Source organism: Panthera tigris, chromosome B1, assembly GCF_018350195.1.
Source record: "Panthera tigris isolate Pti1 chromosome B1, P.tigris_Pti1_mat1.1, whole genome shotgun sequence".
Lineage (NCBI taxonomy): Eukaryota > Metazoa > Chordata > Mammalia > Carnivora > Felidae > Panthera > Panthera tigris.
In genome coordinates, this window is record NC_056663.1 from 42,504,591 (window position 1) to 42,516,855 (window position 12,265).

At 39.9% G+C, this 12,265-nt stretch overlaps 1 protein-coding gene across 2 annotated transcripts in view; it reads right to left on the reverse strand.

Annotated features, from left to right (window-relative positions):
- Window positions 1-217: 217 nt before the first annotated feature.
- Window positions 218-12,265, reverse strand: part of IDO2 (indoleamine 2,3-dioxygenase 2) — an 86,777-nt gene continuing 74,729 nt past the window's right edge. For both annotated transcript variants that reach the window (XM_015544194.2, XM_042983388.1), the window contains 3 exons: window positions 11,209-11,260; window positions 4,737-4,885; window positions 218-3,319 (listed from right to left, as the gene is read on the reverse strand). In XM_015544194.2, coding sequence (XP_015399680.2) covers window positions 2,964-3,319; window positions 4,737-4,885; window positions 11,209-11,260 — 557 coding nt within the window. In that variant the 3' untranslated portion in view covers window positions 218-2,963. The remainder of the gene's footprint in view (window positions 3,320-4,736; window positions 4,886-11,208; window positions 11,261-12,265) is intronic.

The window sequence follows — 12,265 nt, forward strand, 5'->3', positions numbered from 1 at the left end:
AGAGTCGGTCTAAGGTAAATGGCTCCCAGTGTACAGTGCAGGTCAAATTCTGACTGATACCTTAAAAAGAATGTGGATAATTAAAGGCAAATACCATAATTGAGTTTGGTTTGAAACCTATGCAGCTGCCATAGAACCATGTGGGCCAATAGATTTGTGAGTTTACAAAGGAAATTACTTTGCAAGAAAAAATCATTTATTTTTGATGATGCTTACATCCAAAAACTCAGTTTTTAATGTTGCTGAGAAGCAGCTGCTAAACTGCAAAAATTAACTAGCAATTGCATTTCAGAAAGCAATGATATCCGACTTCTTTATTAAGTTTACTGTTAAGTGAACAAAGAAAGAGAAGAGTGTTTCTTCCATTAGCAAAGCAAATAGGACATCTGTGCATAAGAAAATGCAAGACAGAATTTGGCGGGTGAAATTCACTGTTGTGGAAGAAATAATTGCTTTCAGGTACTGCAAGTTTTATATCCCAGATCTTAAATTGGATAGGATCTCACAGGTTTCAAGCATTTCTTTATGGTTGGTGTTTAGTTTTATTTTTATTTTAACCCTTTATAGATTGTATTGAAACAACAAAAAACAAATTTCAGACTAACAACAAGGGAAGAAAAACTCAGTCTCTGAGACTGTCTTTCCTGGGCATTCTGTAAATTGAGAGTTTGGGGATCCTGTTCACCTGCATGCAGTCTAAGGAAAGTATAGGGTCTCTGTGCCCCACAGCATGAAGACTGAATGTTGCTCATGCCATCTAACTGGTGTTCCTTTATGATTTTTGTTGGCATGCTTTTAAAATCATCCCTGAGTCTTTTCTAATGTCTTCTAAAAATTACTAAACTAATCCTAACTGCACTTGGGCACAGGATAAAAAAGAATCAGTGGCCCCTTGTCCCCAGAAGGCTTAGGTGTGTGTGTGGGGGGGGGGTTAGGTGAAGGTGACTCTTATGTACAAGGTTTAAGACTTTAAGGCTTTGCCCCCTTCCCAGGTGAAGATTAGCCCTATAAGGTCAACCTCGAAACAGCGGGTTGTTATTTTTATTAAAAGAGACAATGGTTTCATTCTACACAGATCACCTGGTATAAAGAGCCTTTAGCTGTCAATATAGTCAGGTTTTTGTGGGCAGTATTCCATCCTTCTCTCTAGGGGTTTCCATCCAGTGTACTGCCTGTATCCCTTCCCAGCATCTCTTGGGGAGAAACTATACATCATTTTTGTACCTCCTGTCCATCATTACAAAAGAGGATTCTTCTCTAATAGAAATGTGGGGAGGGTGTGTATCAGATACCATAACTTTACCCTAATTCACTTTCTTGTAAAGGAGGCTTGTGATAGCTAATTCTATGTCATCTTGGCTGGGCCATGACACCCAGATATTTGGTGACACATTATTTTGTACGGTTTTGTGAGGGTATTTTGTTTGGATGAGGCGAACATTTAAATTAATGGACTTTGAGTAAAGCAGATTGCTGTCCATAATGTGAGTGGGCCTCACCCAATCAGTTGAGGGCCTGAATAGAACAAAGACTGACCTTCACTGAGCAGAAAGGAATTCTACCAGCAGTCAGTCTTTAGATGGTGATTCCCTGAGTCTCCAGGCTGCTGGTCTACCCTGCAGATTTTGGAATTTCCAACCTCTATAATCACATAAGCCAATTTCTTAAAATTTCTCTCCCCCCCCCTCACTATATATACAGTAAAAGTGGGGTTTAAGGGCCTGGGCAATGTTGGAAGTGGTCAGATGTTTTTCCAAGTGATATGACAAGACTTTGAAGGCTGAGTAATCTGAAAGGCTTGTTTGAAAGGATTAAACAAGCTGCAAGCTCCATTTGACCAGTACTCATATGGGGAGGGGAACTGCTCAGCAGATGCTAACTTGGGCAGAGGCTGTTCCTGATGATCAGGTCCTTCTCCTTGAGGCCATGATACTAGATTGGCCCTGTGGAATGTAGATACTGTCCCAGATATATGTGTGTGCGCACAGTGTGGGGCGGGGGAAGGGGGGCAGGCCTAAATTAATGGAGTTTATCTTAAATTGGCAAGATTAAAGTTTTCTAGCTTTTGCTATCAGATGAAATGAGATCTTGAGATAGAAAATAAATCAATAAAAAGTTACATTTATTTGTAAACTAAACATGTGAGTTTACTATTTATTCCTGTTTCGATCATTTACTTCCAATGGGTCAATTAATTCATTTTACAACTATAAACTTTCGGTGTAAGAAAAAAGAATCATTCTTCCAAAAATAAAGAATGAAACTAAAACAGAATTTGCAAATTGATGAGCTATGCCAAAGAGCCTCATCCGTTCGTTCCCACATCGTTAACTATTCATTGTTACACTGGTGACTTCCAAGTCTTATGTGAGCCTCCTCTTTCCTCCACATCGCCACTGGAGCATTTCCAACCTCCTGCCACAAACTCAGCACACTCAGGGAGAGGAGAGCTGGATGGGGACCACAAAAATTCTCTGCTCTAATCCCTAAACCAGTGCTCAGTAGGAACGTAATGTCGTTGACTGACTGAATGAATGAATGCATGCATGAGTATTTAATTTGCTTTTTAAAGAAATCAAAAAGGGGATCTGTCCACAGGCAATTTGATTTGTTTTTTGAAATTTAGATTGATTTTCTATTATTTGAAAATAGAACAGGGGTACACGGGCTCCTCTGTGGGGTTCTGAATGAGGAAGTGTCCAAAGCTGTTTGCTATTAACCAGTAATTAGATAGGGAAAGGAAAATTTCTGACTAGCCATGGAAATTCTCCTCTGTGAAGACTAACAGCTCTCAACAAGGGAGAAGATGGTGTTCTGTAGAGCAGGAACATAAACAGGGCTGAGGTTCCTGTCAGATAATTCCAGACATTCTCATTTTCCAGGCCTACGTGCCCTCCAGTGGGAGAAAGGGCCAGGGGAAACCCGAGTTTCTGGTTTTGCATTCTTGGGAAGAGGGCAGTCTCTTAATCACTTTGGTGGAGAATTGCCTCTAAGGTCTTATCCCTGACACTCTTCAGGAAGCTCAGAACTACAGTCCCACCTGTGCCCCTCTCTTCTAGGGCTAGTGGTGGCCCAGGGACATAGTTCGGCCTCCTGCCCTTTGCTTTGGTGGCTGCTGTGATGAGGTATTTGGTCACCACAGTGATGTGATAGCTGCGTAGCTCCGCCAGGGCCTCCACACACTGGTTATAGGCTGTCAGAAGTTGGCCATTTCCAGAGGACCGAATGTGGTCTCTCAGTGAAGGAGTTGAGTGAATTTCTTCTATAAAGGCCTTATGGGAAGGAGGCATGTACTCCCTCATCCTGAGCAGAAAATCAGCTGAAAGAAACAAACCAGAACTATGTCATAGCTCCACATGGAAAGATGCAAGAGCCTGTCTGGTTTTCCAGACATCAGTGCAATGAAAACTTGCTATCATCTAACTTTCCAATCCACTCTGCTGGCTCTTTTGCTGGTAGACTACAAATACTACATTCCTGAATATTGATGGGGAAGGAAAAAAGAAGCAAGTACATCTCAGATAACTGAGTTGGAACCATATCTACCAGTCAATGTGTAAATATGTATCATATACCCAAGGTAGGCAAAGTATCCTGATGAGACTATCGTCATGAGGGATATCTACAAATGTAAGGCATAAACCCTTAAACCGATTTGCTAAATACTCTCCTGAATTTTGCTTTGTTTGGAGAGTGCTAAGGAAGGGGAAAGTAATAGAATTTATAAGGGCAAGAAAATAAAGAGTGAGCAACTGTTGGGGCGCCTGGATGGCTCAGTCAGTTAAGCGTCCGACTTCGGCTCAGGTCATGATCTCACGGTTTGTGGTTGGAGCCCTGTTTCGGGTTTTGTGCTGACAGCTCAGAGCCTGGAGCCTGCTTCGGATTCTGTGTCTCATTCTCTCTTTGCCCCTCTCCCACTTGTGCTCTTTCTCTGTCTCTCAAAAATAAATAAATGTAAAAAAAAATTTTTTAATAAAAAAAAAGAATGAGCAACTGTTTTTGTAATAATAGCCTCTTGAAGTCAAGTTGTTTAAAAATCAAATCAATAGATATTTATAGGAAATACAGATAGATTGATCATATATAGGAAATTCATTATGTGCTTAATATCTTCATAGTTGATAAGTGACTTTTGTGGATGAGACTGGATGCTATTTGACTGCACACCAAATTCTAGTCATTTTTACCCCTAAATCCGACTTGAAAATGCCATACTCTGAAGTGCCTTTTTGCAGCTGTTAAACATCAGCTTGATGCTGGCAGGTAAGGAAATGAACAATTTCAAGCTTCTAAACTGGTAGGCCTATCTTCTGGTCTAAATAGACTTGACTTGAAGTTGCAGCATTTTTACGGGGAAGGGCTTTGGTGAGGAGCTCAGACCCATCATCAGCCATATCCAGACTTTGTAACTTAATTCCACAGTCTTCAAACTCTGGATCTCTCCCCCATTTTAGACAAAGCAGGCTACTGCCTAGGATCCAAACAAAACTGTGGGGAACAGTTGGATATATGGCAATGTTTTAAGATATGGAAATGGAAACCCAATATCCTGCTGAGATCAAATATTAACTGACTTGACACAATAACATCTGGCAGGCATACAGCCTCCTGGTTGACTTAGAGAAGTATAGATTTCATGACATTTTAATTTACACTTGGTCTTATCAATTGGTAAATACATTTCTGCTCTTCCTCCCTGTTAAGGAACAGAAAGAAAAAGAAAATGTCTGACTTACCACTTTCCTTGCTGTGACAAATGCCTAAGAACTCATCAAAGGCATGAAGCACTGTGCTCTGAGCTGCACTCCCCCCAGAGTATTTCAGGGGCTCTGGGGAGACTCCTTCATAGATCAACCCCACCGGCATTGCTGGGTTATCCTTCCATCTAAGCAAGAGTAAAAGTCAAAGAGAAGAAGTGGGTGCTAGGAGTTAAGAGCATATTTTCTGATACAGCAACAGTGAGTAAGAAAGCAAACACAATTTCAATGGTGTTTTTAGAGCAAAAGACTGGGTATCTTTGTAGAATATATACTTAAGCATACTTCAACTTCATAACAGGCCATTGAATACAGCCCTTCCTTTCCCCAGTTGGAGGATTATCCCAGAAGAGTAAAGGAATCCTTGACATTGATCCTATGACATATTTATTAGAAAAATTCAGTCATAAAGATTGAATACAGCCCTTCCTTTCCCCAGTTGGAGGATTATCCCAGAAGAGTAAAGGAATCCTTGACATTGATCCTATGACATATTTATTAGAAAAATTCAGTCATAAAGATGACATCAGTGCTGCTCAATAGGAATAATTTAGGGGTTCTGGAATAATCTTCACTCCTTCTGCTCATCTCAACCTTAATCACCTGATACCTTTAACTCCACAAGTAGAGCTTTGTAAGTAAGCACACACACACACACACACACACACACACACACGCCCCTTTGCTTTTCCCTGTAACAGTTTTAACAGTTGTCATGTTGAACTACCAGTGTTAAATAATGCATGACTTTGCGGGAATACCTTTGTCAAATACATTCTTGACAGCACGTGTTGATAATGAGGGCAGCAACAAAGAGAACACAATACAATCTTGCAGGTTACCAGAGGGACAGGTAGATGGACTGGAATTGAGGCTCTGGTCTTGCTCAGATGAAGTGGGTTTTCCCTGCTTCCTCTCCTCTCTTACCTCCTTTCTTCTCCCCTTCTGTCTCCCTGATTCCATTTCTTTGCCTTTTTGTGTCTGAAAACCCCTAGTTCTACCTCCAACTATTTTACTCATTTCTCTGTCACATTTTTTATAGAGTCTTAAACAATTACAGAATGTATGTGGTGACTCCATAAGATAAACAATAGCACCAAGAACACGTTATTGTACTTCCAATGTGTTAGTCTATAAACTCTCTTCACATTCATTTTCTTTTTTTAATGTTTATTTATTTATTTTTGGGAGAAAGAGAGAGAGCACAGGCAGGGGAAGGGAATAGAGAAAGAGAGGAAGACACAGAACCTGAAGCAGGCTCCAGGCTCTGAGCTGTCAGCATAGCGGGCCTCGAACTCACAAATTGTGAGATCAAGACCTGAGCCAAAGTTGGACAACCGACTGAGCCACCCAGGTGCCCCTCACCTTCATTTTCTAACTTGACCTCTTTTGAGTAGATCAAGGCAGGTGTCTAAAAACCCATTTTACAGATAAGCAAATAAAGGCTCTGAGCAGTTAATTCTCCAGGGCCACACTGTTCAAAAATGGGAAAACCAGAACTTAAATCCCAAACTTATACTTTTCTATGTTCATTTTCTCAAGACCCCCACATATGGATTTCCACTTTTACTAAGGAATAGAATCTTTTTTCTCTTATTGCCAGGGATGAGCCACTGTCCCTGCTGTGAACAGTTTAAATAACAGGCTTACAGTGATGTCTCATCTTCTTCCTATAATTCTAAAAGTCATTTTGCTCAAGAGAAGGAAAATGCATCACACACATAAAAAAACTGTAGCCAGACTGCTCAGCTGGCTGTTCATGACCTTTGTCAAATACTTCCTTATGGTAGGAAATGCTATAAGGAGCTGGGTTGTTTGCATTGGAGAATGGTTTGGTCAGCCGTTCTACGGTTTCCACTGGATGAACGTCAAAGTGGCCTTTTTAGGTGGGGTGACATCACTCTGGAAACAGATGAGGCATAGACAGCAGAGCAGGGGGAGAGCAAAGGAAGGAGTCTGATCATAAGAGGAGAACATGAGGTAGCTGTTGGGTGAGAGGACTCTATTTCAGGCAGATAGAAAATTTAATCTCAACTTTGATATTTATTAACTGTGAGCCTTGGTTAATTAACCTCTCTGAGCCTCTAGTTCCTCATCCAAGTGATATTAGGATCTACCTTATTGAGTTATCGTGGGAGCTAATTAAAATAATACCTGCTCAGTGCCTGGAACATATTAAGCATTTGCTAAATATTAGCCATTTTACATTATTTAGAGTGAGCTGGAATCCCGCTCCCTCCATTCATTATTTTGTACATTTGTACACACCTTCCTGAGACTTAGTCTTAATTTGCACCTACTTCCTAAAGCTGCTGCATAATTAAATGGGTTCCAGAGAATTTTCGTGACTTGTCAGAGTTCAGGACACTGCTCCAATGAAATTTCTAAACAGCATTTTAGAAATATTTGGAAATAGGTAAGACATATTGAAAACGTGAGTAAGTGGAAGAGAGGCAGTGGTCACACTGGTTCAGGGTTGTCTCTGCCATGTTGTGGATGATCTCAGATGGTCACTTTGGTCTCTTTCAACAGTCCCTCCTCATCATGACCACTTCTAGGTGTTGGACTTTCTCAGAGCTCAGTTTATGGGATTCTTGCTACTCTCACTTCCCAAGTGCTCTTATCTACTTCACTGATCTAAAAACCAACTATATTAGGAGTCTTTAAAAATGTACACTTCTACCTGGACCATTCCCCTACATTCCAGACTCATATATTAAACTGCCAGCTTACAGATATCTCCACAGAAATGGACATGTCCCAAACTGAGCTCCAGATATCCCCTCCCTTTTGCCAAATTTCTTCCTCCTACAGTCTTCCCCATCAGAGAAAATGGCAGCTCTATTCTTTCAGTGGATTGGGCCAAAACCCTAGAGTCATCTTCGACTGATCCAATTTTCTTCCTTCCTCCTGCAAACCAATAGCAGATCCCATCAACTCTACCTTCAGTCATTTCCAGAACTGAACATTACTCAATGCCTCTTCAGCCACCACCCTAGTCCAAGCCATCACCCTGATTGTGGGCATAGCTTCTTGAACGTTTTCCTGTCTTCCATTCTTGCTCTTAAATTATCTATTTTCCACGTTAGAAAATAGAGCGATGAGTTGAATTAAGACAGATCATTTCATTTGTCTCCAGACTTGCCTCTGCTGCCCTTGTCTCTCAGAAAGTAGCCAACAAGCCCTGACATGATCTGGTCTTCTGCTGTCACTTGTATCTTTCTCATTCTCCCCCATACACACTGCATTCCAGTGCTGCTATCTTCCTTGCAACAAGTCCTCCATGACAAGCATGCTCCAACGTCAGGACCATTGCAATTTTTATTCCTTTTGCTTGTAACAAGTATCCAGGTAGCTTAGTCCTCACTGCCTTCAGTTATCTGCACAAATGAAGTATGGCATTCCCAGACCATAATAAATAAGTAAGAAACTTACACCACCTCTCCCTAATACTCCATGATGCCCTGTATCCTACTTTACATTTTCCCGTATTACTTATTGTTGTAACATATATTGTATAATACTTTTTAAATTATATTTATTTTTGCATGATCTGATTCCCACCATTAAAATGTAAGCTCCACAAGAATGGAGTTGCTGTTTTGTTTTATTGCAACATTCCCTGCACCAGGAACTGTGCCTGGCATATGGTAAGCACTCACTAAATAGTTGATTAATGAATGAATGAATGAATGAATGAATGAAAAAACTATTATTCTATAATTCTGTGTTATATATCTAGAATATATAAACCCAAATGTTTTTCTGGAAAGGACCCGCCAGCTTTAAAGAACCATCAGATGTTCAAATGGCCAGGAGACATCAATATTTTTTTGGTGCCCCAACATGAAGCAGATGTGTTAAAGCCACATTGAATGCAACAGAGAAGACACCAGAATGTAAGTCAAAAAAGATAAAACAAGGGGATCTACTTTCAAAAGCTATATTCTCCACCTGTGATACAATTGGTCTGAGGGAGGGAAATAGGGTTTCTCTGAGCAGTCCCATACACTCTCAGGCCCAAACTAATGATTATAAAGGAAAGCAATTACTTTCCTTTCAAATCTCTGTAGGCAAGGTTATTTTTAGTCTTTCTCATAGCCTATTTTTAGGAAATCCAAGAAATATAAACAGAAGAAAAAAAAGAAAGAAATGACATTTTTCCACAGGGGCTAACTTCCATGTGAAATTTAATGTGAGTGGGAAATGGAAAGAATAAGTTTAATCTACAAATGATGAAACGCCTAAATAAAAATGTTTTTAAAAAGTAAATGAAAACAATAAATCAAACATGGGACACATCAAGAACATAGGAGGAAATTTCAATTTTCTAAGACAATCCCATTGGGAACTCTCAAAAATCCAGATGATTTTGGCCATCAACACCTTCAATACATTTAAGATTTGGTGCTGGTCACTTAGTTGCACTACATGAGAAATATTTTTGAGGCTCAGACCGACGGGAGGCGTTTATGTAGATCACAGATAAAATGCATCACTGACCCAGAACTTATTTTAATGAAAACATAATCACCCTCTAGTGAACATTTAATCATGATAGGCAGAAATTGAAAAAGATAGCCCCAAGATTTCCATTCTCATTCCTAGAACTGTTCATATTATAAGCTATCAATACCTGTCAATATGATATACAGCAAGGCAAAAGAGGCGTTGCAGATATAATTAAGGTTACTAATCAGTTGACTTTAACATAGGGAGTTACTCTACATTGTCTAGGCGAGCTGAATCTAGTAACATAAGACCTTGGCAGAGGTTTTCTCTGGCTAGTCGCAGAAGGAGAAATCAGAGAGATTTAAGTACTAGAAGGATTGGAAGTGTCATTGCTGCATTGGAGGATACCGTGTGATAAGGATTGCAGGAAGTCTAAGCTGAGAGCAGATCCTATGTGACAGCCAGCAAGAAAACAGAGGCCTCAGTTCCAAAACCACAAAGACTTGGATTCTACCAAAAACCTGAACGAGTTTGGAAGTGAATGATTCCCCAGGTTCTCCTGATAATAGCTCAGCCCAGCAGATAGCTTGACCTCAGCATTTTGAGACCCTAAGCAGAGAACCAATCTGAGTTTGCCTGGCCTTCTGGTCTACAGAAATGTAAGATAATAAATGTATGTTGTTTAAAACTGCTGTTTTAATTTGTTAAAACAGCAGTTTTTTGTTATGGTTTTCTGTTATGTTTGTGATTTGTTATGTAACAATGGAAGACTAATACACATTTAGAGAGCAAAGTGAAACACAAAGAGATTTTCCAGAATTAGGTACTTCTTAAACCCCAATGTATTTAAAATGTTTAAAAGACTTTTTTTCCTCTAATTTTACCAAAACATATCTGCATATTTTGTTTTACATTTGTTGCTAGAATCACTATTGCACAATCATATCTTTGTCTTAACCCTGATTACATGTAAAATGTGCACACAACAAGAAGAGTTCTGAGCACAGATAACCTCTCTGGGGAGGATTTTGGGATCGAATGGGTATACAGCAAAAGTCTGAATTCTGAGAAACACTCCCAATTCCATTCCACACTCTTCACCATTTTTCTTGTTTCCTCATAAACCAGGAACCCATTAACCTCAAGTTATTCTCTAGAGACCCTCCTGCTTCCCCTCTCTACTCCCTAGAGTGAGGAATGCCCACCCAGGCTGGCGTCCCCTTGGACTGTCCAGATCCACTCAATCTAGAAAAAACACTGGGTTCATGTTGTCACTCCCTTCTTGCACCCATGTCCCTTCCAGGTGCAACTTCATATTCTTTCTGTCTATAGCAATTCGGCACCTCCTGGGTATCAAGATGGAACACTAGGTGAGCCCTATGTCAAATTTTTCACCTCATCCATTCACTACCTCTACTTTTCACTATTAAAAAAATAAACAAACAAACTTAATTTCTCTCGGTTAATGTGAATGGGAAAGCAATTTGATTAAAACATGTCAAGGTATAATTAGTGTATCTAAAGGAAGAAATTTATCTAAGGGTAGAGTTCTTTATCTGGAAAAATTACAGTCCATGTGACAAAAGAAGAGACCCACAAATATGAACAAATGACTTGGGGTAACTCTTCCAAGAACATTAGAAGAAGGCTGGCAAGTTACTTTCTATGTTCCCATTAGCCTTAGTAACAGGGGAAGAGAATGGATATAAATGAGAGAGCATTGTGGTTACATAGTGGGCTTTTTTTTTCTGCCATCAATATGGGATTCTAAGTGAATACAAATGAATGTAATATGGTGGCCTAAGGACAATTATTCTGACCTTAAATATTCATTTGTCCTGCAGATGGTACCCCACCTCTTTTATCCAAGAATGGATCCAAATGATCACTTTGTTAGCAAGGTTTCTTAATGTGTTTATTACTATAGGAAGCTTCTGCCTCATAAGTTTGGAATATGCTACAGAGGTCTCATGCAGGAAAGCAGTTGAACTGTACTTACCCAGAGAGAAAGATCCGGATGACTGCATAAAATATGTCTGGATCAACATAATCTGGAGAAGCAATCAAAATGTGAACTTTACTACAGGCAAAAAAAGCAATTGGTTACATGTGCACGGGTCCTGCTGCTCTCTTGGGGCCACCCCCTCTATCTGATCTGCACGGAAACCTGGAAGGAAGGCAGCAGCAAGAGGGGGATGGAATGTTCTCTTCTGTAGCCCCCTCACTGGCACTGGCCAAACTTTTAAACTATTCCAAATGCTGCCCTTTTCTATTTGTGGTGCTTCCCTTTTCTGGACTTAATAACTACAAAAGAAGAGATCAAGGCCATCTTTGAAAAATTAATATTTTAAACAGACATGATATTTGAGAGAATGTAGGAAATAGAAAGGAAAAAAGCAGAGAAAAAGAATCACCTCTGTCCAGGCTTTCACAAGAGAGGAAAACTCAAGTTGTCAATGCTCAAGCGAAGTTCTATATAGGCAACCAAGGATGGAGGAGTGGAGAGGCTCTTGCCCAGGGACCGCCACACCAGGTCAGATATAGGCTCATTTAGCTCCACGTTAAGCTGCATTCATTAATCTGTGCAGCTATTTTTGGCTCTAAGCCACTGCTTGGGGATAACTTATTCCACTAGTTTATTAACTTGTATATAAAGAAGGGTGTCCTCACATTTGTACTAAATTTCTTTTCATTAACTTATGAAGATTGTTTTCTCTTCTTCACATAATGGGGCCCCTCTGTGAGCTGGTATGTTTCTTTTACCTGGATCCTGTCTATGTTTCTTTGTTTCTCTTTGAGAAAAAACAAAACAACACAGCAAAAGAAAAACAAAAAAATCCACATCTTTTTTATGAGACCCAAATAATGTCATCTCTATACCATCAGTTATCTTTTCTACCATCATACCTAGTCTCTGTTCCTTTATCTCTATGTTCTCTGAAGGCCCATGGGCTCAGGTAATTCAGATATTCCTTTGGTCCCAGCATTTCCCAATGCTCCTGAGTGGTGTCACATTCTCTCTGAGTAGAGAGAATTCTGTGACAATGTTCCATGTG